Here is a 27,019-nt window from a genome sequence, read left to right as displayed (position 1 = left end):
GTTAGATCATAAACTGCCAAAAAATGACCAATTTTCAAAAAATCTTCACCTCTACAACCACACATCTGTAAGAAAAACTAAATGCATAGTCATTTAGTACAGGAAAGCCTCTATCAAAATTATAAATTTCATGTCCCCTCATAAGAGGTTCTGACTCCAGGGCAGTACCAGACTTGGCATATAGCGTTTATGTGCAAAATGTTTAGATAGCATCTTCTTTAATTCTATTGATACTAAATTGAAACTAAATAGATATTTAGAAGGAGCAGGCAACCCTTTACCAAAATTGTCAATTTCGTGATCCCGGGGGTAGGAGTTTTGGTTCCAGGTTTGGGTTCAAAATTATCATTTGAAAGATGAATTCTTTAATTTTATTCCGATGTTTCAAAACTAAGCACATATTTAGGAAAACCAGAAAGAGATGTACCAAACTTGTGAATTTTGCAACTCCAGGGTTCTGACTCTAGGGCAGGTGCAAAATATTCATAAAGTATTAATATGATATAAAATATTATGTGTAATCTTTCATCATTATGGACACTTTCAGGGTCAGTGTTTTTAGAACACATCTTGTTTTATACTGCTGCTGAATATTAGAATTTAGCTTTGATATGCAGAACAGGCCAGTGATACCTTTAACAAATACTCAGGTGACTAATAAGGCCTGTGGGCCTCTTGTTGATTCATTCAGTTCCCATGAATAGTATACCAAACGTCTTTTGACATTTCTTGGGTTTGATTATTAATTTTATGCCCCCGCCATGAAATAGACAGGGCATATAGTGTTACGCTTTTCTGTCATTTCATCATAATTCAGTTTCAGTTCACCATCTCTGTTATGGATGCACTGAAATTTGGTATCTCAGTCATAATTGAAATTCAGGATATAGATATGTCCCAAGAATACACAGGCCAAGTCAAGTAAAAAAAATATTTGGCAGAGTTATGCCCCTTGGACTTAGAAATTTCAAACAAATCAGTTTCCACTCATTATCTCAGTTATACGTGGACATAATTTGATATATTGATCATTAGAATACACAGGTCATGGTACTATTAGGTTCCTGTCAGATAATGTTTTGCAGATTTGGCCCTTGGACATAGAATCTCTTACTGTATATACTTGCACATAAGTCGTTTTTTGGGAGTAAAAATTTGACCCTGAAGTTTGTGTTTGACTTCTATGCATATAGTAATGCCATAATATTTTTCCTGCCGCACAGCTTGCCACATTTGACAGAATTTTGAATGTGTTAATGACGGTTTAATCAGTAGCAAATCAACAAGAGTGATAGCTTAAATAACAAGGTGAAAATAACGAATTGTGATCAATCTCACAACTCCTATAAGGAATACAAAATTACCGGTAACAATAAATTACAATTCTGAATACTTCCTGCTGTGATGTTAGGAATGAAAATAAATTCGACTCATCTTTTATGTTCATTAAAGTCCATATGCGTATCATTTTATGAAGAATGAGCCTGATTTGTATAATTATTGTATATCGGTATTCTTTATTTTATGAATCAATTTATGGAACAGCGCAGTAAATATTCACTAAACAAATATCAATTGCAGTATGGTCCTCATCCAACAATATCAATTACTATGAAATTACAGTAATTGATCGCCTATATATTTGACCTTCATGTTCCAGATGAAGGCTTGGACAGTGAGCACCTCATAATTAAAAATGGGGACTGAGTATTTCATAATTATTTTTTTTACCTCTTAAATAATTATCCAAGTTTTATGTGGTAAAACTATAGTTTCAAATACCATGCCGAAAATACAAAGATCAGCGTACGATTCAAACTTTTAAGCTTAAAGTGGTGTCATATGCTGAGGGCCATATTCCAATGCAGCAGCAGAAAGAGAATTTGGTATCAATGAAAAACTTGTGAGAGATTAGCGAAAAAAGAGGACGCAACTGGAGGATCTTGAACGTCCAGTGAAAAAGATCCGAACCATATCACCAGTAGCCAGTCTTAAAAGTCAACTGATAGAATGGGTAACTGACCTGAGGCAACAAGGTTATAAAGTGACACATGGCACTATCCGCCTTCAAGCCCTACAGAAAGTAAGCTGCGACAAGACCCTCGCACCAGCCGACTTCAAAGCATCTGCTGTGTGGTGTTCATAATTCATGAAATGACATGGTCTAGCCCCGCATCAGAGGACACACATTGCCCAGAAGCTGCCATCTGATGTTGAGACCAAGGTCAAAAATTATCAGCGGTTCATCATTAAACAGGGCAAAGCCTACGACTTCCCCCTCATAGCAATTGGGAATATGGACGAGACACCAATTTCAATTGATCTGCCATCAAACCGAACTGTCACTGTTGAGGGAGAGAAAACGGTGACTGTAAAAACAACAGGTGCAGAGAAGTCCTTCATGACTGTTGTATTAAACTGCCTTGCTGATAGTTCTAACTTAAAACCTATGGTGATTTTCAAGAGAAAGACAATGCCAATTAGAACTTAAAACCTATGGTGATTTTCAAGAGAAAGACAATGCCAAAAGTTAGAGAAACTGCCATGTGGTGTCCTTGTGCACGTACCGGTAAACAAAAAGGGCTGGATGGTAGAGGAATTTTGTATCTGTGGTTGCATCATGTGCGGAGAAATCGTCCCGGCGCATAAATGAATAAGAAAAGCCATCTTGTATGGGATATATTTGGAGGATATCATACACAGTGTAAAGGAAAGATTAAAGCAAATGTCTTTAACTCGAGTAATAATTCCTGGTGGCTGTACATCTTTGCTACGCTACAACCCTTAGATGTGTGTTTGAACAAGCCGTTCAAAGTGAAAATGCAACAATTCTGGACTGAGTGGATGATTAAAAGAGAGATGGAATACATGGCCGGCGGGAATCAAAAGAGACCCAGCGTCAGTGTAGTGCTTCGTTGGATTTTAAATGCCTGGGATTCAATCAATCCGGAAGTAGTGCAGAGATCATTTAAGAAATGTGGAATCAGCAACACCTTGGATGGAGAAGAAGACGATGTACTCTTCAGTGAATTTTTACAGTCCTCCACAAATGACGTGAGAGAAAATGGCATGAGTAAAACCGAGGATAGTGATGCTAGTGATTATTACAATGACATTCCTCTAGCTGAACTATACAGAGTAGTGATAGGGCATCGGTTTCAATGAATTTTTACAGTCCTCCACAAATGACGCGAGAGAAAATAGCAAGAGTGATTCCTCTAGCTGAACTACAGAGTAGTGATGGGACATCAATTAAACTCTTGCTAGAAAGTGGATTTGAAGATGGCAAACAATTTGATAAAAAAAAATTCAGTCCGACTTATAAGAGGGTCAGTGTTAAATTCTTAAGAAATTCTCCAAAAAGGGGGTTATCAACTTACATGCGGGTCGATTTATATGTGAGTATATAGGTAAACAATTCATAGTTTCTGCACATTATTTCAGTCATACATGGAGATAAAGATATATCCTGAAAATATGCAGGTCAAGTTCATATCTAGTTATGGTCAAATAATACTGGGAAGAGTTGTACCACTTGGACTTTGAAAAATTTCAAACAATTCACAGTTTCCTCTCTTTAACTTAGCCATACATGGACATTTTGAATTGAAATTTGAGATATAGATATACCATGAGAATGTGCAGGTCAAGTACTTATGTGGGTCCGTTGAATAACTTTTGGCAGAATTTTTACCCTTAGAGAGGGGCATTCATGTCACTCCAATGCATCTAGTTCACCTTGAAATGAGATAACTTACAATATTTAGGTCACCTGAGTGACTTTTCATGGCCAGTTGTTACCAGTTTTGGTGTGAAGCATCTCTAGCATAAGAGGATTATTTATATATTATAAAATTTAAGACCTTACCACCCATGGTGGGGCCAAATATGTTTAAAAAGCCCATATTTTCAAAAATCATCTTCTCTACTCCTGCACATATGAGGGAAAAATAAATGTGTGCATGGTTATAATGTCCATGAAGCCCTCTACTAAAATTGTAAAATTCATGGCTCCTGGGTCAGGACACGAAAATTGTGCTAACGCAGCCAAGGGTTGTAGAGAAGCGGAGTGGATCGGAAATCCTTGACTAGTGAAGATGCTCCCATATATATCTGAGAAAAACTAAATGCATGATTATGATGTCCATGAAACTCTCTACCTAAATTGTGAAATTCATGGCTTCTGGGTCAGTGTTTAGGCCCTTGGGTAGGGCCAATATGGCCACATAATGAAAATAAGTTAAAATAAAAATTAGGAATTTTAAAATGAATTATATGCCTCAATCTTACATTTTTCCTTTTTCTGTAATTGAATAGGAATTGTATGTATTTTGAAAGATCATAAACATATGCACAAAAAGTATATTGAGGTTTATATGCAAATATGGGACTCTCTGTATGGGCTATGATACTCGGGTAACTGTTAAGGCCCATGGGCCTCTTGTTATCAAAATGATGCCAAAATATGAAATACCCTTGATCTTACCTTCCTTTCTTTTTGTATGCTAGAATGTCATTGTAAAATAACATATTATGTCTTTTATGTTCTTGACATCCCTTGATTTCAGGACGGTTTTATCAACTTGCCCTTTCACAAGATGATGAAAACCCCTAGACAGGTTGAATATTGTTTTTTTGGTTTTTCTGCCTTTTAATGACTGAAAATGTAGCTGCAATGAAAAAAAAAATCATGAAAAGATGACCGATTGCCTCTATCAAATGCATGGTTTGTTTATGACATCATGGCATGTAATTTTCTTGAGCCATCAATCTCTGAAAATCTAATGAAATAATTTTGATGTATTATTTCAAAAGCAAATGCACAGGGAAAAAATACTCATAAAAGTATCTTAATCTTTGTATCATATTCCTAAATTTCCCTGATTCTTCTGTATTATGTGAATGAAGTGCAATGCTTATAGAAGTTGGAAATTTATGGTGAATTCAACAAATCTATTCTCATGGTAATCAGCATTTTCTTCAACCCAACCTATTTCACATGTCCTGTACAATATTTGTACAGCTTACTCCACTTAATTGAAATCAGGTGTTTGAATATTGCTCATTTTGATAAAAAAACCCAAAAAACCATTTCCCAACAGCATTTTTCTGTTTGTTTTCATTGATATGTTTTTTTGTTTTTTATAAATCTATCTTGTAATTTGAGGTAAATTAAGAATCTAGTGAGCTGATTGTCAATTGTTTTCATAATGGACCACATTGGTCTTCTTGATGGTTTATGACATAATCATGCAGATAGACAGGTGTCCTGAGACCAATTCTTTACCTGCTACATTTTCATTTTGTTTTTTGTAATAACAATTGGATTATAGATGGGATCTCTTCTTGTTCAGTGATTGTGGTCTAATTGGAGGTAGGAGTACTACATTATTTTGAATTCGGATACCAATCATTGCCTTGGTGCAACAAACTTGAATATAATCTTGATGGCATTAACTTCGGTCTCTTGAAGTTTTTAATCTCTCAAAGTAATATCCTCAGACTGGTACTGATTTTTTCCCCTATGAATGAATAAACAGTGTAGTCCTGTTCTCTTGACCTTATTAGCATGGTTTGGACCATACCTGTGAAATAGCCATTGTCAAGAAAACACAGCTTAGTAGAGCTTAATTAGCAATGACACCAAGCTAGATTTCCCAACCTGGGATTATTGGTGTGTTAATGATTGGTTACAATTATCAGTTAACCTAGTAAATAACTTTGGAATGTTAGATGGTGGCATATTTATTACTGCAAAAAATAAAAAGCACGAAATGTTGACATTCACATTTTAGGTGAAATAAAGTTTTAAGATTAAACTTATAAATTTTACCACACTCATGTGATATAAACAGTTATATCCTGTTGGAGTAAAACTTCGAACAGTAAAGTGCTGATTTCCCCACTGATGAAAACTCAAATTTCTCAACCTTGGAAGATTTATCGTGTTCTCATGAACTTTTATTTCTGAGAGTTACCTGAACATGAAATATTTTCACTTCATTTATGTACAATATGTTTACAAATTAATAGCTATTTGATTAACTAATTTGAATCATGTTTGCATAGATTTATTAGATGGGCATTGAAATAAATTATTTTTTCTGAAATGGATGATAAAGATCAACTGTGTTTTATTTTAATGACTGATGTATTGAAAATAATCAGCTGGGTCCTTGAATTTCAATTTATCCGGAGTAGACTGTACAGTGTTTAATGAAATGTATTTCATATTATTGACACTTGTGTAGTCTGGACATGATTGGTACCAGAATTCTGGTAGAAAGCAATAACGTCTACACAACATTGCACAGCATTCGGATTAGACAAGTTTTACTCTATTCCCTATAACTGTAATCTCATTATCGCAGCAAATTCATAGAATTTGTATTACTGTATGTCATTATGATAACTTCATTATTTTCACTCTACTCTGTCTCTTCTATGTCACTACTTTTGTTGAGCATTATGAATGGTTTTGTATATTAATTCCCATCTCAATTTCACAAAAACCCAGATTGACATTTTTGAAATGTTACAAGGATGGCATTTTTCCCATGTTCATTTTGTTTTGCATTTGATTTATAATTTAAGATACCCAGAATTAGGTACATATTCAGTATATAATTAAGAGACATTACAGCTCATTTTGCACAAAAATCTTGAAATGACAATTTTCTCAAAGCTTTCTCAAATTTTGTTGCATAGTTGAATGTATGAACTTAGTGAAAATAACACTTATCTAAAGTTGTACATTTTCGTTTTAATGCAAAACTTAATACTTTTTGACAGCCTATACAGAAAAACATTGAGTCTCCTCTCGGTCTTCAGATGCATGTGCATAGACAGTAAACAGTGCAGTATGTCGTCAAGAGAGAGAAAGTGTAGTGGATAGACCCAGAATTTTGACAGTTTTTGTGAGAAAAGTTGTAGAAATAAAATGAGATAAAACTCATATATGAACTAAAATTTATGTTGGGATCAGTATGACTGTTAGAAAACCAAGAGCTAGGAGAAACACACTCTAGGATTCCAGGGTGGGGGGAGGGGGGCATGTGAAAGTCAAAGTATTCAGCCATTTTGGTTGCCGAATCTGGAGCTTTACTCACAATTTGTGGTGAAAAAAGGGAGGGGGTCCTACCCCCTCAAAATGTGCCATTGGGACTAATGAAGACGCTACTTTAAAAGCAAGTGCTATTTCTATCTGCACACATCACATGTTAGTTTAAAAAACATTGGTAAATTGGAACATGGAAGGGTTTCTGTTAAAATAATGATTTATAATTATAAGAAGCAGGGAATAATTTCATACTTGAAAGGCAAGTGTGGACCCACTAAGTGGTATTTCACAATACCTTTGCTGTCATTCAAAATCACATGATGTGAATATGTATTTAAAAGTCCGAGTCTGTATGAAGAAACCTTTGAATTCAAGATGATCTCCAAAGCACAGTTGAGAGCAAATTGATACATCCAAATTGTTCAAAATTGTCAGTATCGATATGATTTTTATCATTTTATCAATACGTGTTTTAAAAAACACTTGATTGAAATGTGGAGAATGAGCTATAGTGTCTCTTTAAGTACCCTAGCTTTGAAGATTACAAATACTGTATTACCGTGTTCAAGGTTTGAGGTTATATGGAGGTTATTGAGAGTAGTTACCTGTTATATACATTCCAAAAAAAAATTTATGCTGCCCCCCCCCCCCCCCCCCCCCCCCCCCCCATCAAAGAAGAGGGGCATATTGCTTTACACCTGTCAGTTGGTCGGTAGACCACATGTTGTCTGCTCAATATCTTGAGAACCATTCACTTCATTGTAATGATATTTCATATGTGGGTTGGTTATGCGTAGAAAAGGACCGTTATTGATTTTCCGGTCAAAAGGTCAAGGGTCAATCCACTCTGGACATAGGAATGTACTGACCACTCAGTGTCTAGAAAACCCTTTGCTTGACAGACATCAAGCTTGGTACACTGGTACATCTTTGGGAGAAGATGACCCCTATTGATTTTGAGGTCACATGATCAAGGGTCAAGGGTCAAACTGGACTTAGGAGTATGCTGTCTGCTCAATATCTTGAGAACCCTTTGCTTGACAGATATCAAACTTGGTACACTGGCACATCTTCAGGAAAAGATGACCCATATTGATTTTGAGTTCACATGGTCAAAGGTCAAAGGGCAAACTGGCCATAAGAATATACTGTTCGCTCAATATCGTGAGAACCCTTTGCTTGACAGACATCAAACTTGGTACATTGGTACATCTTAAGAAGTAGATGACCCCTATTGATTTTGAAGTCACCTGGTCAAAGGTCAAGGGTTAAACTGGACATAGTAATGTATTGTCTCCTATATTTTAAGAATCATTTGCTTGATTGACACCAAACTTGATACACTGGTACAGCATAAGGAGTAGATGACCCCTATTGATTTTTAGGTCACATGGTCAATCCACTCTGGACATAGGAAGATATTGTCTGCTCAATATTTTGAAATGGTTTGGCACTACTATCAATTAAATGATGCATGTGTATAACCCTTTTCAATTTTGCACCATGGGGGGCATAGATGTTTTACAAACATTTCTTGTTTTAAGACAAGTTCATCATGTAAGTCCAGCATGCTATTGCTTACATGTTTATGCCATTATAAGTATGCCATCATGAATGTGCAAAGGGCTAGGTTAGACAATAGCCATTTCTGTGAAATTCAGTAATTTTTGAGTTGAAATAGATTGGGGTTGTTTTTTTTATCAAATACTGACTTTAGTTTTGGTATTTATAATATCACACAATGTTGGTAATGTTTAAACATTGTTCTTGAAAATTGTCTAAAATATCTGTTTGAGGCAGATTCAGACATAGAATTGATGGATGCTAAGTGTCTACCAAAACTATTTTATTAAGATCTAAAATTTAATTTAAAATTGGCAGGACACAATCTGATTAAAATACAGATCTCTAAAAGAGTACACAGCACAGAGTGCACTATTTGAGGGACCTTTATTTTAATCATATTGAACAGGACAGTGGCATGAAAATAATATTTGTCAATGAATTTTCATCATACTTGCTAAAAGCACAGTATAGTGGACCCTCGGTACAAATTTGTCCAAATCATATGAGGGTTCTTGTCATGGACATGGAAGAGTTATCTTCCTTTAAAGTGGGCATGGAAGAGTTAATTTCCATGAAAGGAGTGAAACCTCATAGTCATATTAAACTTTCTCTGAAATTCACCCATACTGTAGGGAAGATACCCTTTTAATAATTTTTCACTACCTTTTCAAATTTTGCCGTCTATATAAAAATATTCAAAAATATGTGTAATTTTTTTTTTTTTTACATAAAACCCCGTTTTCACTATTATTACAGTCACATTTATCTAATGTTATAAACTAACATGTCCTTGAATATTTTCAAAGCACTTTAAATAAATATTTTAATGGACTTATATGAAATACTCCAATATTAAACGGCAAAATTTAACTTTGTGCTCTTGCACTACTATGACTGCCTTTTATCATTATATACTCAAATGGTACTTTCAATGCTTATCAACATTTAAGAATTTTAAAGAACTATACAAATCAAATTTATTTTGAATATTTTTTTTTCTAATTCGAAGGAGAATTGGTAGAAAACTTAATAGAAATATAAAAAAAAAATTCAAAAATCATGCCTCCTTATCACTATGACATCAGAATGTACCCAATAGGTTTAGTGTCAATGCCTGATACAAAGTGTAATGTAGTTTAGTAGGCTATGATGTCATACATGTAGCTAGTAAAGTGACAACAGCCACTATTATTACATTGCATTTCTGACAATCATGTGATCAGTGTCCTGCCGAGTCTTGAATTTAAAATTTGATCATAATTCAAGCACGAAGCCAACATTTCTAGAACCAATTTGAGTAGATTAAAAAAATTATTTTTGACAGGAAATCAATGTGTTTGTGGCATAGTAAATTCAGGCTTCATTGCCAAAATATTTTGTTTTGTTTATTCTAACCTATTTAACAAGGATATATAAAAAAAATATTGTTTTGAATTACTGTTAGAATTGGGGGTCAAATTTAACTATTACAGAACCTGATATGTTGTAAATATTTGGTGATATTTTCATCTATGATCTGTTGTTTTTCAGAATGAGACCATAGAACCCAACAAGTTTACCTTTGAAGATTTTTTTAGCTTTTATCGTCATCTTCTTGGAAGAAATGAAGTGGACAAAGTGTTTGATGAAGTGTATGTTGACTTGACCTATTTAAAAAAAATTGCTGTTGTCTATAACTGATTAGCAACTTAAAAACTTACTTTGGCTATGCAAAATTTCACCACATGACCATGCAGATGGTTTGGATGAAAATTACTTTTTTCTATCAATTTTTATATTCTAATGGCATTTTGAATTCTATATATGAATAAAAATGATCAAACAGTTAATAATTACTTGGTTAGAAAAAATTCTATAACCGGTTAGAAAATTTTAACTGATTTTGAAATATTTTTATGTTTAGTACACAAATATTGTTATATACATATGTTTGAAAAAAGGGGTACGTACATAATATGCAAAGCTTTAGAATTAATTGAATGACTTCTCCAACTTGATGATCTTCAAAGTAAACTCCATTGTAATTATGGTGATGATCAAACTGTGTGTATATGATATATCAGTTAGGCTCAATCATGCCTGCATAAAATAAATAAATTACTGGGCATTGTTACACTTATGAATTATTTTTCTAACAATTTAGATTCCATGTTAGTGAGCATAATTTTCACATTCATTTAAAATTACACCCTTACAGTGCATAGAAATACGTAAATGAGAATGAGATGGGAAGTTTGTGAAATGTCAGCTGTGGTCTTTTGAACTGACTAACATGTTCTGTAAGAACTTCAGTGCTGTCTAAATGGATTTTCTATACAGGCATATTACTTTTCCACAAATTTTGAAAAATGTTGTTTTTACTTTTTTGCAAAAAGTAAAGTGTTGTTAGGTTTCCGCAAAAAAAAAAAAAAAAAAAAAATACAGCTATTATTGTACCCAAGCATTACGTTTCCGCAATTTACCTGTGGCAATAAGTTCAACTCATGTGATTATAAGATCTTATGTGTCAGCAGAATCTAATTTTGTTATGTATATACACCAGAATGATTATATTTTTAAAGAAATTGGTTTTATTTTACTTTTAAGATGCAATTTGATTGGCAGATTAAAGTTAGAAATGCGAATATATCAAGAAAATCTATAAAAAAAAAAGAATTAAAAAAAATCTTCTCAAGAACCACTTGGCCAGAAGAGTAGAGATTTACCTGAAAGCTTCCTGATATAGTGTAAAATCAAATTTGTTCAGATCATGGCCCACGGGGGTATGGTGGGGCCCCAATAGGGGATCAAAGTTTTACATGCAGATATATTGGAAAATCTTCTCCAGAACCACAAGGCCAATTTCAATCAAACTTTATACAAATCATCCTTAGGTGAAAGGGATTCAAGTTTAGTCAAATGAAGGGCTGTGCCCTTTCAAAGGGGAGATAATCACAAAAGTGTAAAAAATAGGGTGGGTTCATTTAAAAATCTTCTTCTCAAGAACCACTAGCCCAGAAAAGCTGAAATTTACACGAAAACTTTCCAACAAAGTGGAAATTTAAGTTCATAAAAATCATGACCCCTTGGATGGGGGGGGGGGGGGGGGGGGGGGGGCACAATAGGGGGTCAAAGTTTTACATGTGAAGGAAACCAAACTAAATGGCACAAAGCATCCTTAGATGAAATTTGTTAATATGAAAGGCCATACCCGTCTACAAGGGCATATGATATTTAATGAAGTCGTAGTCAAGTTTGATAATTAATGAAGTTTTAGTCGTTACCTTTGAAAAGTTTTTTCTGAACCAAGCTGCTTGTATAATGATAGTTTTGCTCAAGCTTGTTTATTGCTAGAAACTGCTGCTCAGTTGAACGATGTGGCCCATGGACCTCTTCTTTTCTTTTTTGTTTTAAATTCACATTGCAGCACTTTTGACTATTTATATTATGTCCATTTTAATAGTTAGGGATTCCATCATATGAATGGAATTGATACATTGTTAGGAGCAAATACATAATTCCCATATTGATATGCATTAGTAGCATTTTCAAAATCACCTTCACAAACACACAAGCACATGTGTTAGATTTTGATTGGCTAATATTTTAATAACTGGTAAATCTCTTATGAGAAAAATGGAATGGTTTCGACATAATAGGTTCACACTAAAAATACTGAGAATGTATTGTAATTGGTTGTTCAGAAGCTCAATGACACCACTTTTAAATTGGGGAATGTTTGGGGAACATCTGTAAATCAATGTATAAAGGGTTTTACTATAGTAAATCAATGTATCAAATATTTCTTGATTGGCCTTTAAAATGCAAAAAATTTACCTGCATCTTTTAGCCCTTTGACCCCATATTAGATAAGAATTTTACCTCAAATACACTATACTTAATGTAAACAATATTCAAGTATGAAAAAGTGCATTATATGATAGATAGAATATTGCATGATGAATTCCATGTCATATTTGCCCTTCTGACCCCATTTTAGGCCTTTAGCTCTCGGGCTTACATGGGGCCACTTTGGCTGATGTGATATGGATTTTAGCATGTAATATTCTCTATATATTCCTCAGATATCACATCTCAACACATCCAAAGAACATGTCAGAAGTATCCATTTTAGCTCACCTGAGCTGAAAGCTCAAGTGAGCTTTTCTGATCACCTAGTGTCTATCCGTCTGTAAACTTTTCACATTTTCGACTTCTTCTCCAGAACCACTGGGCTAATTCCAACCAAACTTGGCCAAAATCATCCTTGGGTGAAGGGCTTTCAAGTTCGTTTAAATGAAGGGTCATGCCCCCTTCAAAGGGGAGATAATTGCAAAAATGGGTGGATTCATTTAAAAATCTTCTTCTCAAGCACCACTGAGCCAGAGGAGCTGAAATTTACATGAAAGCTTCCTGACATAGTGCAGATTCAAGTTTGTTAAAATCATGGCCCCCGAGGGTAGGTTGGGGCCACAATAGGGGATGGAAGTTTTACATGCAAATATATAGAGAAAATCTTTTAAAATCTTCTCAAGAACTACTGGACCAGAAGAGCTGAGATTTACATGAAAACTTTCTGATATAGTTCAGATTCATGTTTATTCAAATCATGGCCCCTGGGGGTAGGCTGGGGCCACAATAGGTGACCAAAGTTTCACATGGGAATAAATGGGGACATTTTTAAAAAATCCTCTTCTCAAGAACCACTGGGCCAGAAGAGCTGAGATTTACATGAAAGCTGCCTGACACAGTGAAGAGTCAGGTTTGTCCAAATTATGGCCCTGGGGGGTAGGTTGGGGCCACAATAGGGAATCAATGTTTTACATTGGAATAAATAGAGAAAATCTTTAAAAATCTTCTTCTCAAGAACCATTAGATTAGGAAAATACAAATTTACATGAAAGTTTCCTGACACAGTGCAGATTCAAGTTTGTTAAAATCATGGCCCCTGGGGGTAAAATAAGGCACAATAGGGGATCAAAGATTACATGCGAATATTTAGGTAAAATCTTTGAAAGTCTTCTTCTCAAGAACCACTGGGCTGGGATGATACAAATTTACATGAAAGCCTCCTAACATAGTGCAGATTCAAGTTTGTTAAAACCATGGCCCCCGGGGGTAGGATGAGGCCCACAATAGGGGATCAAAGTTTTACATACAAATATATAGAGAAAATCTTTAAAAATCTTCTCAAGAACCATTGGGCCAAAGAAGTTTACATTTACATGAATGCTTCCTGACATCATGTTTGTAAAAATCATGGCCCCTGGTGGTAGGTTGGGGCCACAATAGGGATCAAAGTTTGATATGCGAATATATTGGGAAAATCTTTAAATATGAGCCAAGGTGACTCTGGTGAACAATGTGGCCCATGGGCCTTTTGTTATTTAAAAATGCAAAATGGCATTGGTCTTATTTGAAAAGTTGGCAAAATTTATCACCACCTGTATTATAGAGGTCATGCAGAAAGGTACCCTGTGTTATTTTCACACCATGAAAATAACACTTTAGTAATTTTCACACTGAAAATAGAACACCAGTGAAACTAATAATTTTATTCCATAGATAAATTATGATATTTCACTGCATGAAAATGTAGCACATTGTAAATTTCCTTTACATAGGGGAGCTAAGAAGAAGCCATATCTATCAGTGGAACAGTTTGTGAATTTTCTAAACAAAGAGCAGAGGGACCCTCGACTGAATGAAATTCTTTACCCCTACTACACTGTGCGGCAAGCACAGGACATCATAAATGAATATGAATTCAGACAAAATATGGCAACAAAAGGTACATGTCTTTTACACCTATTGAAACTAAAACTTTAAGGAAACTTTAAAAATAATTGTACTCATTATCATCTGTGTATAGAAAACCTAGTTTTTACATTTATTTATAAAGGTTAAATAAGATAAGTTTAGGCCAGTGTTTTTATGTATAAAGTAAAAATATATTTAAAATTTGATGTTGTTTGTATTTTAGATTTGATATAATTTAATATACTGTTGATGTTAGCTGTCATATCCAAATGCAGGTTTTTCATTAAAATGGTGTAGGTTCGTAGGTTTTGTGTAGCATTTAGTTTTACGAGTTAGTTGTCTTTGTTGGGAGAAATACCTGTGAATTTGTTTTGTAAAAAAAAAAAAAATACATGCATGTCATGATGAGATTTACAGAGTAATTTTATTACAGCTAAATAAAACAAAAGCAATGGGAATGGGTATGAATTGAAATAAAAATTCAGCATACTTACAATTAAAAATACAGTAAAATATTGTTAAAAAAACATATCTAATGTAATAAATTATTGCTTAAAATGAAGTGATTTTCTTTTTCTACATAGATGAAATAGTGATTAGCTCATTGGTTATTTCCTTTGTAAGTAAAATGACACATTCTGATTGGCTATTATGCTTATATGTTGAAAAACAATGTGCGAGAAATTCCAATACACCCTTGATTAAACCTAGATAAATGCCCTTTATGAAGCAAAATAAGCCTTCCTTGTACTTCGCTATAACTATGTTTTAATGTTTTACATGATGTTTCTAAAGTAACATTAATTAAACCCAATTACTACTTGTTCTCATTTCGTATAGAAGAGGAAGGTAAGTGGGTAGTTGCATGCACTGCAATGGTTACTGGATTGGTTTCACACAAAGCTTAAGTTTATTCAGTGAAGCAGATCCAAGTACCGCTATCCTAAGCTCCACACACTAATGGTGTGTGGACCCAGGATAGGTAGTATAGAAATGAAGTAGAATTTTCAGTTCTATTTGAGTTGCCACTGTTTTTTTTGTGTTTTTTTTTAAATGTATTATCCATGTATTTTTTTAGTAGGTGTGTTTGAAGCATTTCTTCTTTCATCAGTTCTGCCTTTTGTTAACAGTCATTATAAGGACTTGGACTGCGTTTGATCATGTGTATGTTCATTGTTTAGAAAAACTGAAATTTTGATAAAAAAAATTTTATCATATGATAAATTGAATGTTAACCAAGGCAATATTCAATTAAACGTTATAATGTTCAAATTACAGTTTTGTTTTGAAGATATTGGTGTTTTTGGTTTCTATTTCTTAGGTCTGCTCTTTTATTTCAATCATTTACAATATTTGTGCAGAGGAACACTGGTGAATGAAATATTGTCCAAGTTTTTAACATTGGGGTGAGGGATATCACATATTTCTTGTTCATCCACTAGTCTCAGATTTTACCATATATTTTTGGAGTATTTTACTATTTAGCAGGCATTTTACTAGTTTTACCGTAAGTCTGAATTACAGTTTCAGTTTTGGACTACACAGAATTATTTCTGCATTTGATAATGCCTTTTCATGATACAGTCAAACTTGTCTTAACGGCCACTTGAAATCAGCGGCCACTCCCGAACAACGGCCACTCTCGATTCCCCCCAATGATTTTTCCTATATATTTGTACTGGAATAAACGGCCACCTGTGTAACGCGGCCAACGGCTCCTCAAATCCTCACCCGACATGTTAATTATACTGTAATAGACAACCATTTTGTCCAATGACGCGATTTTATCGCGTGATATTTCACATGAGTTAATCAGCTGTGACGATAGCTGATTGTTTTGAAAACACATTCGCTTGGGTAATTAAATACTGGTCAGTTTACCTGAAGCTAATAAACAGATTTGTGTTCAAATTAAATATTTTGTACTCTGTTATCGTTGTTTGTCATTTTAACACATTGTTGAAATGGCTTCACCGAATATAAAAAACGAAAGTTTTAACTTTGTCTGAAAAAAATCAAAGTGATTGATCTGGATAAAAAAGGTATATCTTCACGCAAGATTGCAGCAGAATTTAAATGTTGGCAAGACTCAGATAAACAACGTTTTGAAAAGGAAAGCTGAATATCTAGAGGATTTTGAAAATAATGTGGATCCAGAAAAAAAACAGCGATGACACATTACGAAAAAAAAACAAACAGAAAACAATTTTGGACTTTTTAAAAAAGAGAGTAATAATTTCCTTTTTAATTAGTAAAACATATACACGTATTATTTTCTACGTGGACATTAGAATGTACATATGTATGATCAGTATTTTTTATGAAATTCACCTTATTTTACTCTCTGTAAAGTGTAATAAAGTTTCTAACTTATTCATATATTGATTGACTGGCTGTTTACAGCTAGGGCAAACTGGAATATATAAGAGGCCACCTGTCGTAAGTGGCCACTTTCATAACTTCCCCAAGGTGGCCTCTTAAAAACAGGTTTGACTGTATTTTGAAGAGTTTGCTTTGTCTCTTTATAATTATGTATTTATTTTTGATAAGGATCGACACACTTGACATTTCCTCTAAATTCATTTTATCATCTTGATATGAAGGGTTCGTGTATGATTTCCAAAATAGGTTTAAATTTTATATTGTAGTTAAATTACCATATTTTGTATGTCAACCTGGGTAGCTCAGTATTTAGTTCACCTAACTAGAAATGCAAGTGTACCCCATTCGATACCAGATTGTTCCAAAGATTTTTCTTTATTTCTTTGCTACATTTATACAACTTACTGCAATACATAAGAGCTGACTTTATATTTTTACTTGCAACAACCAGGAACTATCAAAATATGGTAACTCTAAAACAGACAATAATATACCCCAAAAGTTTTTGTAGAAATGAGATAGAGTGCAAGTGAATTGTACATGAAATGTCATGAAAAATTATAAATTATTGAGAAATGTTGTGTGTGTCCTTAACAAGAATTTATATTTTTCTTTGAAAAGGTTCATGATGAGCAGTTGATACTGTTTCTTGCAATGTCAGATACATTCAGACTTCACAGAATATTGAATACATTCATGAGTACAATGAGGTTTTTTGTTTGAAATAAGCCTAACATTTTACAATCTCTTCCACTCTGATATCTTTGCCAGCCTTCTGTGTGATGCATGATATAAATATTCTATTATTCCTCATAATAATGTAGATAGTGGATATACTAACAACATTTTGAATGGGTTCAATTCTGTAATCCCCATTTTCACATGTATTAGGTCACTTGAGTGAATCATGCAACCTATTTCTATCCATGCCTGTCCATTGTTGTATAAAGTCAACTTTTGAACATTTTTACTTCTGAACAAAATGGATGGCCAATTTTCATTAAAATTTCCCTGGAACATGAATAACAAAAAATAAAAATTTTTGTTTCTCTACCCCATAGAGAAACAATTTTTTTTTTTTTTTTTATGGTTCCTGCCTAGGGTTAGGTTTTGTTCCTCTAAATGTAGTAAAATTTTTGAAAATCTTCTTTGCTCATGGGCATCTGGCATAAAAACTTAGTTTGTAGTTATTCTGTTCATGATTATTTTATATAAAGAAAGCTATAGTGCTTGCTTTCAAGGTTCTTAAAAATATGACATCAGAATATATGATTGTTTTTAGTTTTGTCAGCCAAGTTAGTTCAAGAACAACAAGAATTATTGATAGTGGCATTTTAAATTTACCAAAAGTTCAAACTGAATATTATAAATGGTCTTTTAAGGTATCTTCCACAATTTTATGGAATCAGTTGCCTGAGTCTGTCAGAAACTGTAGTTCTATTACATCTTTTAAATCAGCATATTTGCAGCATTATAACCTCAACAAGTGATACACATGTATGTAGATAGGTGTATGTTTATTTTTTCCGAGTGATATCATGTATATATTTTATATTATGTTATCTATTTTTCTATTCTCTCATTCATCTCTCTGTGAATATGTTTTACAAGGACCACAATGTAAACTAGTCATTTGATACTAATTGTTGCCATCCTGTCTAAATAATTTATTCTTTTATTATTATACTTAGTTTGTAGTTATTCTGAGCAGAAATGCCTCTACCGAAATCATATAATTCATGACCCATGTGTTAGGAGTTCAGGTTCAAGTTCAGGGCTATATGGATGCAATAAATGTTAAGGTTTCTTCTTTACACCTGCACATTTAGGAAACACACTAGATGCGTAATTATATTGAGCCTAAAGACTTCTACCAATCTTGTGAAATTCATAGCCCCTGGGTCAGTTCAGGCTCCATAGGCTATATGGATTGTGTAGGGTGGATAACACAATAAATATAATTATGTTAAAGTAAAAAGTACTTAGTTAAATTGAATATGGAAGTCTCTACCATATTGTAAAATTCATGGACCTTGGGTAAGGGGATCAGGCTCCAGGATAGTGCTATGTTAAGGGATCATATAAAGAAAAATTTGTAAAACTCTTCTTTACTCCAGAATGTCAAGCACAAGAACTAGGTTTGTAGTGATAATGAACTAGGAGACCTTTACCCCAGGGTTCTCAGGGTGAAGCTCTATGGTTCATAAACTGAAAATGAATTATACTCTCTACTCCTAAACATATAGCTCATATTTTCCACAAAGGTAGTTTATAATTGGACAATGTGTCATGACCCCAAATCAGGGTAATTTGACCGATGTCAAGGTCACTATAAAAGAGGGTTGTTTTTACTTCTTTTCTGAATTTTTCTCTGAATTCTAATCTATTTTGAAGGTGTACTGTCTATTGATATTCGCAGATATAATAGTAATCAAGATTTAAATAAATATATGAATAAATGAATTAGTAATTGAGAAATAGTGATGTCTCATACTTGGCTTAAAGGTTGCTAATGATCATCATTCGAAGAATTAAACATCCTTTTTTACCATAAGGACATTCAGCTCTCAGAATTTTAAAAATGCACACCTGCACTATCTACACACATTTCTAATTTTTTATGATCTTCATTGCATGAACTCAAGTGACCATTAAGACCCATAGGTCTCGTGTTTGCTGAAAAAAAAGGATATGAAAAACTAGCAAAATGTTACCTGATTTGGACAAGTTGGATAGGATATCCTGTCTTGTACATTTTTACACTTCAAACTTGAAGCTGTGATTTGAAACTCGAGCAAAATGATTAGTATTTAGAATTTTAAACTTGTGATGTTTTTTAACAGTGTTCTGTAGATGCTAATACATACTTGCATACAGGGAATGCAAGTGTGAGGGAGTCTTTTATGATGAATCTGTGTTTCAGGGCATTTGTCACAAGAAGGTTTCCTGAGATTTCTGTTGAGTGAAAATAACAACATTGTCCCACCAGATTCTCTGGACCTTAGCCATGACATGAACCAACCGCTAGCCCACTACTTCTGTAATTCCAGTCACAATACCTACCTACAAGGTAAGGGTTAATCTGCACATAGATATGAGTCATAGGCCAAGGTTAAACTACATAAAACAGACACTATTCCTACCTACGAGGTAAGGGTCATAGACCAATTTTCAACTGTATTAACCAATCAAAGCAATGATAACAAGTATAGATTACTTGTAGGACACCAGCTAACAGGTCGATCATCTGTGGAGATGTATAGGCAGGTTCTGCTGTCAGGGTGTCGCTGTATTGAGTTAGATTGCTGGGATGGTCGTAATGCAGATGAAGAACCCATGATTACTCATGGATACACTATGTGCACTGAAATTTCGTTCAAGGTATAACATTGTACATGTATAGGGAATATTTGTTGCATCATGTATCCACTGTTTGTAGTGTCAATGCAGTTTTATTTTATTGCAAAAATGTCATTCAGAAATATAGATATCTAATGCACAGTTTGTTTTTTTGTATTTTTTAACAGGAAGTAATTGAAGCAATTGCAGATAGTGCTTTTAAAACATCAGATTATCCAGTTATTCTGTCTTTTGAAAATCACTGCTCGTAAGTTCAATTAAGAACAAGTTTAATTTTATTTACATCATTTCAAAATATTTGGGTTAAAATGTAAGAATCAACATTGTGTCTCCTTGGATGTACACCCATCTGTGTCCACTTTTTATGACTGAATCACAACTCTATTGTGGAGAAATACACAAATGTACAAAGAAGTTGGTGACTAGTTTCACAAAATTCAAAATTTAGTAATTGTTTTATTCTTTATAACTGATCACTTGCAAATTCTATATAAGCATAAAAGGTATGCCCAATTTAATACAAATCTATTTTCTCACAAATGATTATAGTTGATTGTATAGCAGAAATGCAATGGTAAGATTTTTTTTTAAATTTTTTTTTTTGAGAAAAGGGCCAAAGACTATGTACATTGGTAGCCCATGATCAGAGGGCATTATCAATACTCTACTTGCTTGTCATTAAGAAGGCCAGGGTCACATTGGTTAGAAATGCATACATATACTTAAAAAGGACACAGTAGTAGAATTATTAAAATGATGTCCTGTTGCAAGGGGATGCCATGCTTTGTGGAGCCTTGTTTCTGTTATTTTGCATTGATATTTGTCTTAAGGTATATCTCTAAAGTGTTACAGTAGAATGGATGGTACTTAGGCTTTCTGTTTGAATTTTTTAGGCAAAGGCAGCAAGCAAAGATGGCAGCACACTGCAGAAACATATTTGGTGACATGTTATTGACAGACATGCTGGATGGATCACCTGTGATTAGTTTATTTATTAATCAATTACAATTTCACATCAGTTAAGGAATGAAAGTCATTTATACACTTTTTATACAATATAAATTAAATTAGGGCAGTTTACTCATTATAAATCATCAAGCGGTTTATAATAGAGCATTGACTGTCCTAACCAATCTAATTACAGTTAGATGTTAGATCCACTCACAAACTCGCTACACAAGCGAGTGTGAGTGGATCCAACATCTAATTTTAATTAGATTATGTCCTAACTTACTTTATACCGAGCGAAGCTCGGACGGGCCGAAGGCCCGTCCGCGAAGCAAGGCTCTAAAGGTAACACGTATGTAAAAGAAAAAAGTCAAAATCAGCAAAAGAAAAAGAGATAATCTCTATATACATTCACTGAAATTTTCGTGATCCATATGGGCGCCGCCATTTATTTTTTCATCACCTGCTTCAACAGTTATTCGTGTTTTATTTTGAATCCCAATAACAGAAGACTCTAACGTGCAATTCGTAATTTAAACACTCAGTTTGTTCAAAGTGAATAGTATAATTATAATTGTAACAGGTTTTAGCAAATAAATACATATAAAATCGTAATACGACTAAATAGATGAACGAGTTCATGAGTTTCTTTGAATAAGAATATACGATAAAATTACGGTTACTTTTTTACCATTTTCAATTTATTGGTTAATTTTGTTTAGTTTTAACGGCCTTTTTCATTGCATACGGAATGTATTATTGTTGTTTATAATTGTTTGCTTTTAAAAAGAGAAAAAAGTCGAGGCTAAATGTGACGTCACAATGCACAGTTTACGTCGCCTTGCGTTTTATTTCCCGCGTTCAATGAATAGGCGGGTCATGTAAAACTGTTGTCCCCATATAAACTCCTTTAATATTGAGATGTTACTGGGTGTTTAGCGCAAGGAAATTTCATTCAAAATATATATTTTTAAATGAATCATAATCTACCGTACTTAACGGAATTATGATTACCACTTGGGACACTCCAATGACCATTACGTACATGCTTCGCTCGGTCTAACGGTCACATCGTATACATATTATTGAGCAAAGCTCGGACGGGCCAAAGGCCTGTCCGCGAAGCAAGGCTCTAAAGGTAACACGTATGTAAAAGAAAAAAGTCAAAATCAGCAAAAGAAAAAGAGATAATCTCATATACGTTCAGTGAAATTTTCGTGATCCATATGGGTGCCGCCATTTATTTTTTCATTACCTGCTTCAACAGTTATTCGTGTTTTATTTTGAATGCCAATAATAGAAGTCTCTAACGTGCAATTCGTAATTTAAGCACTCATTTTGTTCAAAATGAATAGTATAATTATCATTGTAACAGGATTTAGCAAATAAATACATATAAAACCGTAATACGACTAAATAGATGAACGAGTTCATGAGTTTCTGTGAATAAGAGTATACGATAAAATTACGGTTACTTTTTTACCATTTTGAATTTATTGGTTAAATTTGTTTAGTTTTAACGGCCTTTTTCATTGCATACGGAATGTATTATTGTTGTTTATAATTGTTTGCTTTGAAAAAGAGAAAAAAGTCGAGGCTAAATGTGACGTCAAAATGCACAGTTTACGTCGCCTTGTGTTTTATTTCCCGCGTTCAATGAATAGGCGGATCATGTAAAACTGTTGTCCCCATATAAACTCCTTTAATATTGAGATGCTACTGGGTGTTTAGGGCAAGGAAATTTCATTCAAAATATATATTTTTAAATGAATCACAATCTACCGTACTTAACGGAATTATGATTACCATTCGGGACACGGAGTTACGTACATGCTTCGCTCGGTCCAACGGTCACACCGTATACATATTATTATATAAAAACAACAGAAATGGCTTTCGTTCCTTATAATTTTATTAAGGAAAACTCATTTGATATGATTTGGAAAATAATTTTAAGGAAAATTTGAATTTTACATGATGCTGAGTAATATTGACATAGCAACAGAATGGAAACGGAGGAGCCAAACATTGTGACATCATTCTAGGATGTCATATAGTGTGAATTAACAATTTAGTTTACATGATAGTCAAATGAACCAATCAAATTGCGTTTTACAACTGAAATTAGATTATTCTGAATCGATGAAAATTAAACTTACAACAAAATTTGAGAACACATATACCGTATATACTCGCCTATAAGTCGATCCGTCTATAAGTCGGTTGTATTTTTTAAGGTTATTTTGTAGAAATTTGCCATTGACCCGCTTATAAGTCGGTACAAATTTTTGTCAGAATCGGTAGACAATTTCAAGTCAATGCTCTAGTGTTTTTACCTAGGTTTCAAAAAATATTTTGAGAAATTAATAATTATGAGGTGCTCAATATCCAAGCCATATCTGTTTGGGGTTTAAATGCAACCCTTGATCTATTATGGACAATGATCCCTTGTTTACCTACACAATTATGGTCTCCTAATTACCAGTACCTGACACTGTGTTTACTTGTGGCATGCGCCTCACAGTTATTGTGGGATTCCAGTATAATTCATTGTATCAACAATCGAGTTTTTAAGAGTCAAGAATGATGATCTAAATTATCTGTTAACAATATTCAATCTTTTATGAAATATATTTCAGCCGGTATACATATGAATATTTCAATATTAAATCGGGTTCGTAATTCAATTTTACCGATAAACGATAGATTAGTTGAATTGAAAGTATTAGTTACCGGTATGTAAATAATTTTTAACAAGATAAAAATATGTAAATACTTGTACTTTATACATAATTTTAAAATACATAAACAATACAATATGTCTAGATATTTGTGAACAATAATCATTTGTGTGGTAGTCCATGATAATCGTCGGAGTTGTTTAAAAAACACTACATTACGCCGCCTAGAAAAATACCAATCTTCTTAGGATGCGCCTATAAGTCGGACATAGAGTTTTGGACCAAAAATTGACTCCCAAAAATCCAACTTATGGGCGAGTATATATGGTATATAGAATGAAAAAATATATATGAATATCTTGAAAGTTAAGGCATGCAACAGAGTTTTGGTATAATTATAAAAGGGGGAAAGTATAGTTGTGAACTTTTAGCATTGCACATAATTTTATCTATATTATTGGTTACAAGGATGATAGCAGGTTTATTACCCCCAAGAGACAGTCAAGGGGAAACTGTTGTTTAGGGAACAATAAACTTACTATTATTTGAATAGCCAGCCAGTAGGTATTTCATTGTGTCAGATATAGATTAAATTGCTATTTAAACAATAGAAAAGACTGGTAGACACATTTTTCTGTATTTACTTTTTTATATAGAAAATATAGGACTGTTTTGATACTGGAAAAGTGTAGCTGGTAATAGTTTCATACACTAATGGTGTGGGAAATAACCATTGAAACTATTTACTGGCAGATGCCTTTCAGAATATTTGCATATCATTATAGTAGAAAAAATCTTTTGCGGTACATACTGAATTAATTATCTTTACAGCTGGATGTAGGGATCCCACTGCCAAGTCCCAACAGTCTGATGCATAAAATTATAATCAAGAACAAGAAGAAACATTTTCACCAAAGAGGCAAGACTTAAATCTTTATTGTCCCAGCATGGTCTGAATGATGATTTACTAACTGTCAGCCATGGCATGCTCAAGATCATTGTCTTGTTGCATGACATTGTTGCATTGATGCAACACTTGTCTTATAGACTTTTTTCTCGCAAAAGTTGAATGCTTCATTATAAAATTAGGAAAATATTCAGAATTACCTTTTAGGTGAGCACTTGAAAATATTGTAAATTAATCTGAAGTGTTTTCCACTTGAAACCACTCCCAAAACACATGATGTTGGGAGTGCATTTCAGAAGGACATGTTAAAGAATGATTATGGATTTAATTTTTTCCCATGTTGCTTTAAAAACAATTTTATTGGTTCCCATTACAGAGCAGAAAAGAGGTAATGCGTGTTTGATTTAAAAATATGTTATTCTGCACAGAGTTAACAGACTTACATAGTCAACACAGGAGCACTTATAATGGCTCTGTTTAGTCAGTCAAGTTTCTTAGTAATGGCATACTTGCCTATCTTTGTCTTCTGCTGCTAGCTTCTTAACTTTTCACCTCTCAGTTGGTGTGACCATTGAATTTGTGCTGTGGTAAAGCATTTGTTAAGCGTGTTTGTTGACATTGTGTCTATGGTGTTAAAAAAGGAAGCTAGTATTTCAAGAAGAATAACTCTTACTAAAATCATTGTACGCTATGGTTGTATGTCATAAGAAACACGATATATAACTATCAAACAAACTTCACTAGGCTATTAAGTGGGATGGTCACATGATCAAATTCTGTGAAGCTAGAAACACATCTCAATAGATTTGATCATTTACCACCCCACTTCATAGCCTTGTGAAGTTTTTAGCTCAACCGAGCTGAGAGCTTTAGTGAGCTTTTTTGATCACCCGTTGTTCATCTGTCTGTAAACTTTTCATACTTTCGATTTCTTCTTCAGAACCACTGGGCCAATTTCAACCAAACTTGGTGCAAATCATCATTGGGTAAAGGGGATTCAAGTTTGTTCAAATGAAGGACCATGCCCCCTTCAAAGGGGAGATAAATAGTGTGGGGTCATTTAAAAATCTTCTTAAAAACCACTAGCCCAGAAAAGCTGAAATTTACATGAAAGCTTCTTGACATGGTGGAGATTCAAGGTTGTTAAAATCATGACCTCTGGAGGTAGGGTTGGGCCACAATATAGGATCAAATTTTTTACATACGAATATATGGGGAAAATCATTAAAAGTCTTTTTCTCAAGAACCACTGGGCCATAAGAGTGGAGATTTACCTGAAAGCTTCCTGGTATAAAGTAGGTATAAGTTCGTTCAGATCATGGTCCCTGGAGGTAGGATGGGGCTACAATAGGGGATCAAAGTTTTACATGCTGATATTTAGGAAAATCATCTTCTCAAGAACTAATGGGTCAATTTCAACCAAACTTAGTACAGATCATCCTTGGGTGAAGGGGATTCAAGTTTGTTCAAATGAAGGGCCATCCCCCCTTCAAAGGAGAGATAATCACAAAAATGCAAAAATAGGGTGGGGTCATTTAAGAATCTTCTGGAGAACCACTGGCCCAGAAGAGCTGAAATTTACATGAAAGCTTCTTTTGATAGTGGAAATTCAAGTTTGTTAAAATCATGACCCTCAGGGATAGGGTGGGGCCACGATAGGGGATCAAAGTTTAACATACAAATATATAGGGAATGTCTTTAAAAAATCTTCTCAAGAATCACTGGGCCAGAAAAGTTGAGATTTACATGAAAGCTTCCTGACATAGTGCAGATTCAAGTTTGTAAAAATCATGGCCCCCAGAGGTATCTGGGGCCACAATAGGGGATCAAAGTTTTACATAGAAATATATAGAGGAACTCTTTAAAAATCTTCTTCTCAACTACCACTTGGCCAGAGAAGTTTACATTTACATGAAAGCTTCCTGACAAACATCACAGCCCGTGGGGGTAGGGTGGGGCCAAAATAGGGGATCAAAGTTTAACGTACAAATATGTAGGAAAAATCTTTAAAAATCTTCTTCTCAAGAACCACTGGGCCAGAAAAGTTTACCTTTACATGAAAGCTTCCTGGCATAGTGCAGATTCAAGTTTGGTTAAATTCATGGTCCCCAGGGGTAGGTTGGGGCCACAATAGGGATCAAAGTTTTACATGCGAAAATTTAGGGAAAATCTTTAAATATGGGCCAAGGTGACTCAGGTGAGAGATATGGCCCATGGGCCTCTTGTTAAAATGGTTATTTATTACTTATATATGTGCATTTGAACAGGCCCTTCTAAACCATGACTGTGACCACCCATCATACTCCACAACGATAGACGTGGTGACCCTTCTGTCCTCAATGATCACTTTATATTATGTTTTTTGTGTATATTAAG

At 34.0% G+C, this 27,019-nt stretch overlaps 1 protein-coding gene across 15 annotated transcripts in view; it reads left to right on the top strand.

Annotated features, from left to right (window-relative positions):
- The window catches only part of LOC125652508 (1-phosphatidylinositol 4,5-bisphosphate phosphodiesterase beta-1-like), a 144,867-nt gene that overhangs the window by 63,913 nt on the left and 53,935 nt on the right, over positions 1 to 27,019 (top strand). For 10 of the 15 annotated variants that reach the window (XM_056164645.1, XM_048881747.2, XM_048881744.2 and 7 more), the window contains 8 exons: positions 4,569 to 4,619; positions 10,157 to 10,257; positions 14,230 to 14,396; positions 19,671 to 19,817; positions 19,971 to 20,128; positions 20,275 to 20,354; positions 21,001 to 21,085; positions 24,568 to 24,655. In XM_056164645.1, the coding sequence (XP_056020620.1) occupies positions 4,569 to 4,619; positions 10,157 to 10,257; positions 14,230 to 14,396; positions 19,671 to 19,817; positions 19,971 to 20,128; positions 20,275 to 20,354; positions 21,001 to 21,085; positions 24,568 to 24,655 (877 nt within the window). The remainder of the gene's footprint in view (positions 1 to 4,568; positions 4,620 to 10,156; positions 10,258 to 14,229; positions 14,397 to 19,670; positions 19,818 to 19,970; positions 20,129 to 20,274; positions 20,355 to 21,000; positions 21,086 to 24,567; positions 24,656 to 27,019) is intronic. The other 5 variants (XM_056164646.1, XM_056164643.1, XM_056164642.1 and 2 more) reach the window with 1 other exon arrangement.

Source organism: Ostrea edulis, chromosome 5 (assembly GCF_947568905.1).
Source record: "Ostrea edulis chromosome 5, xbOstEdul1.1, whole genome shotgun sequence".
Lineage (NCBI taxonomy): Eukaryota > Metazoa > Mollusca > Bivalvia > Ostreida > Ostreidae > Ostrea > Ostrea edulis.
This window is presented reverse-complemented; position numbering and strand designations above follow the sequence as displayed.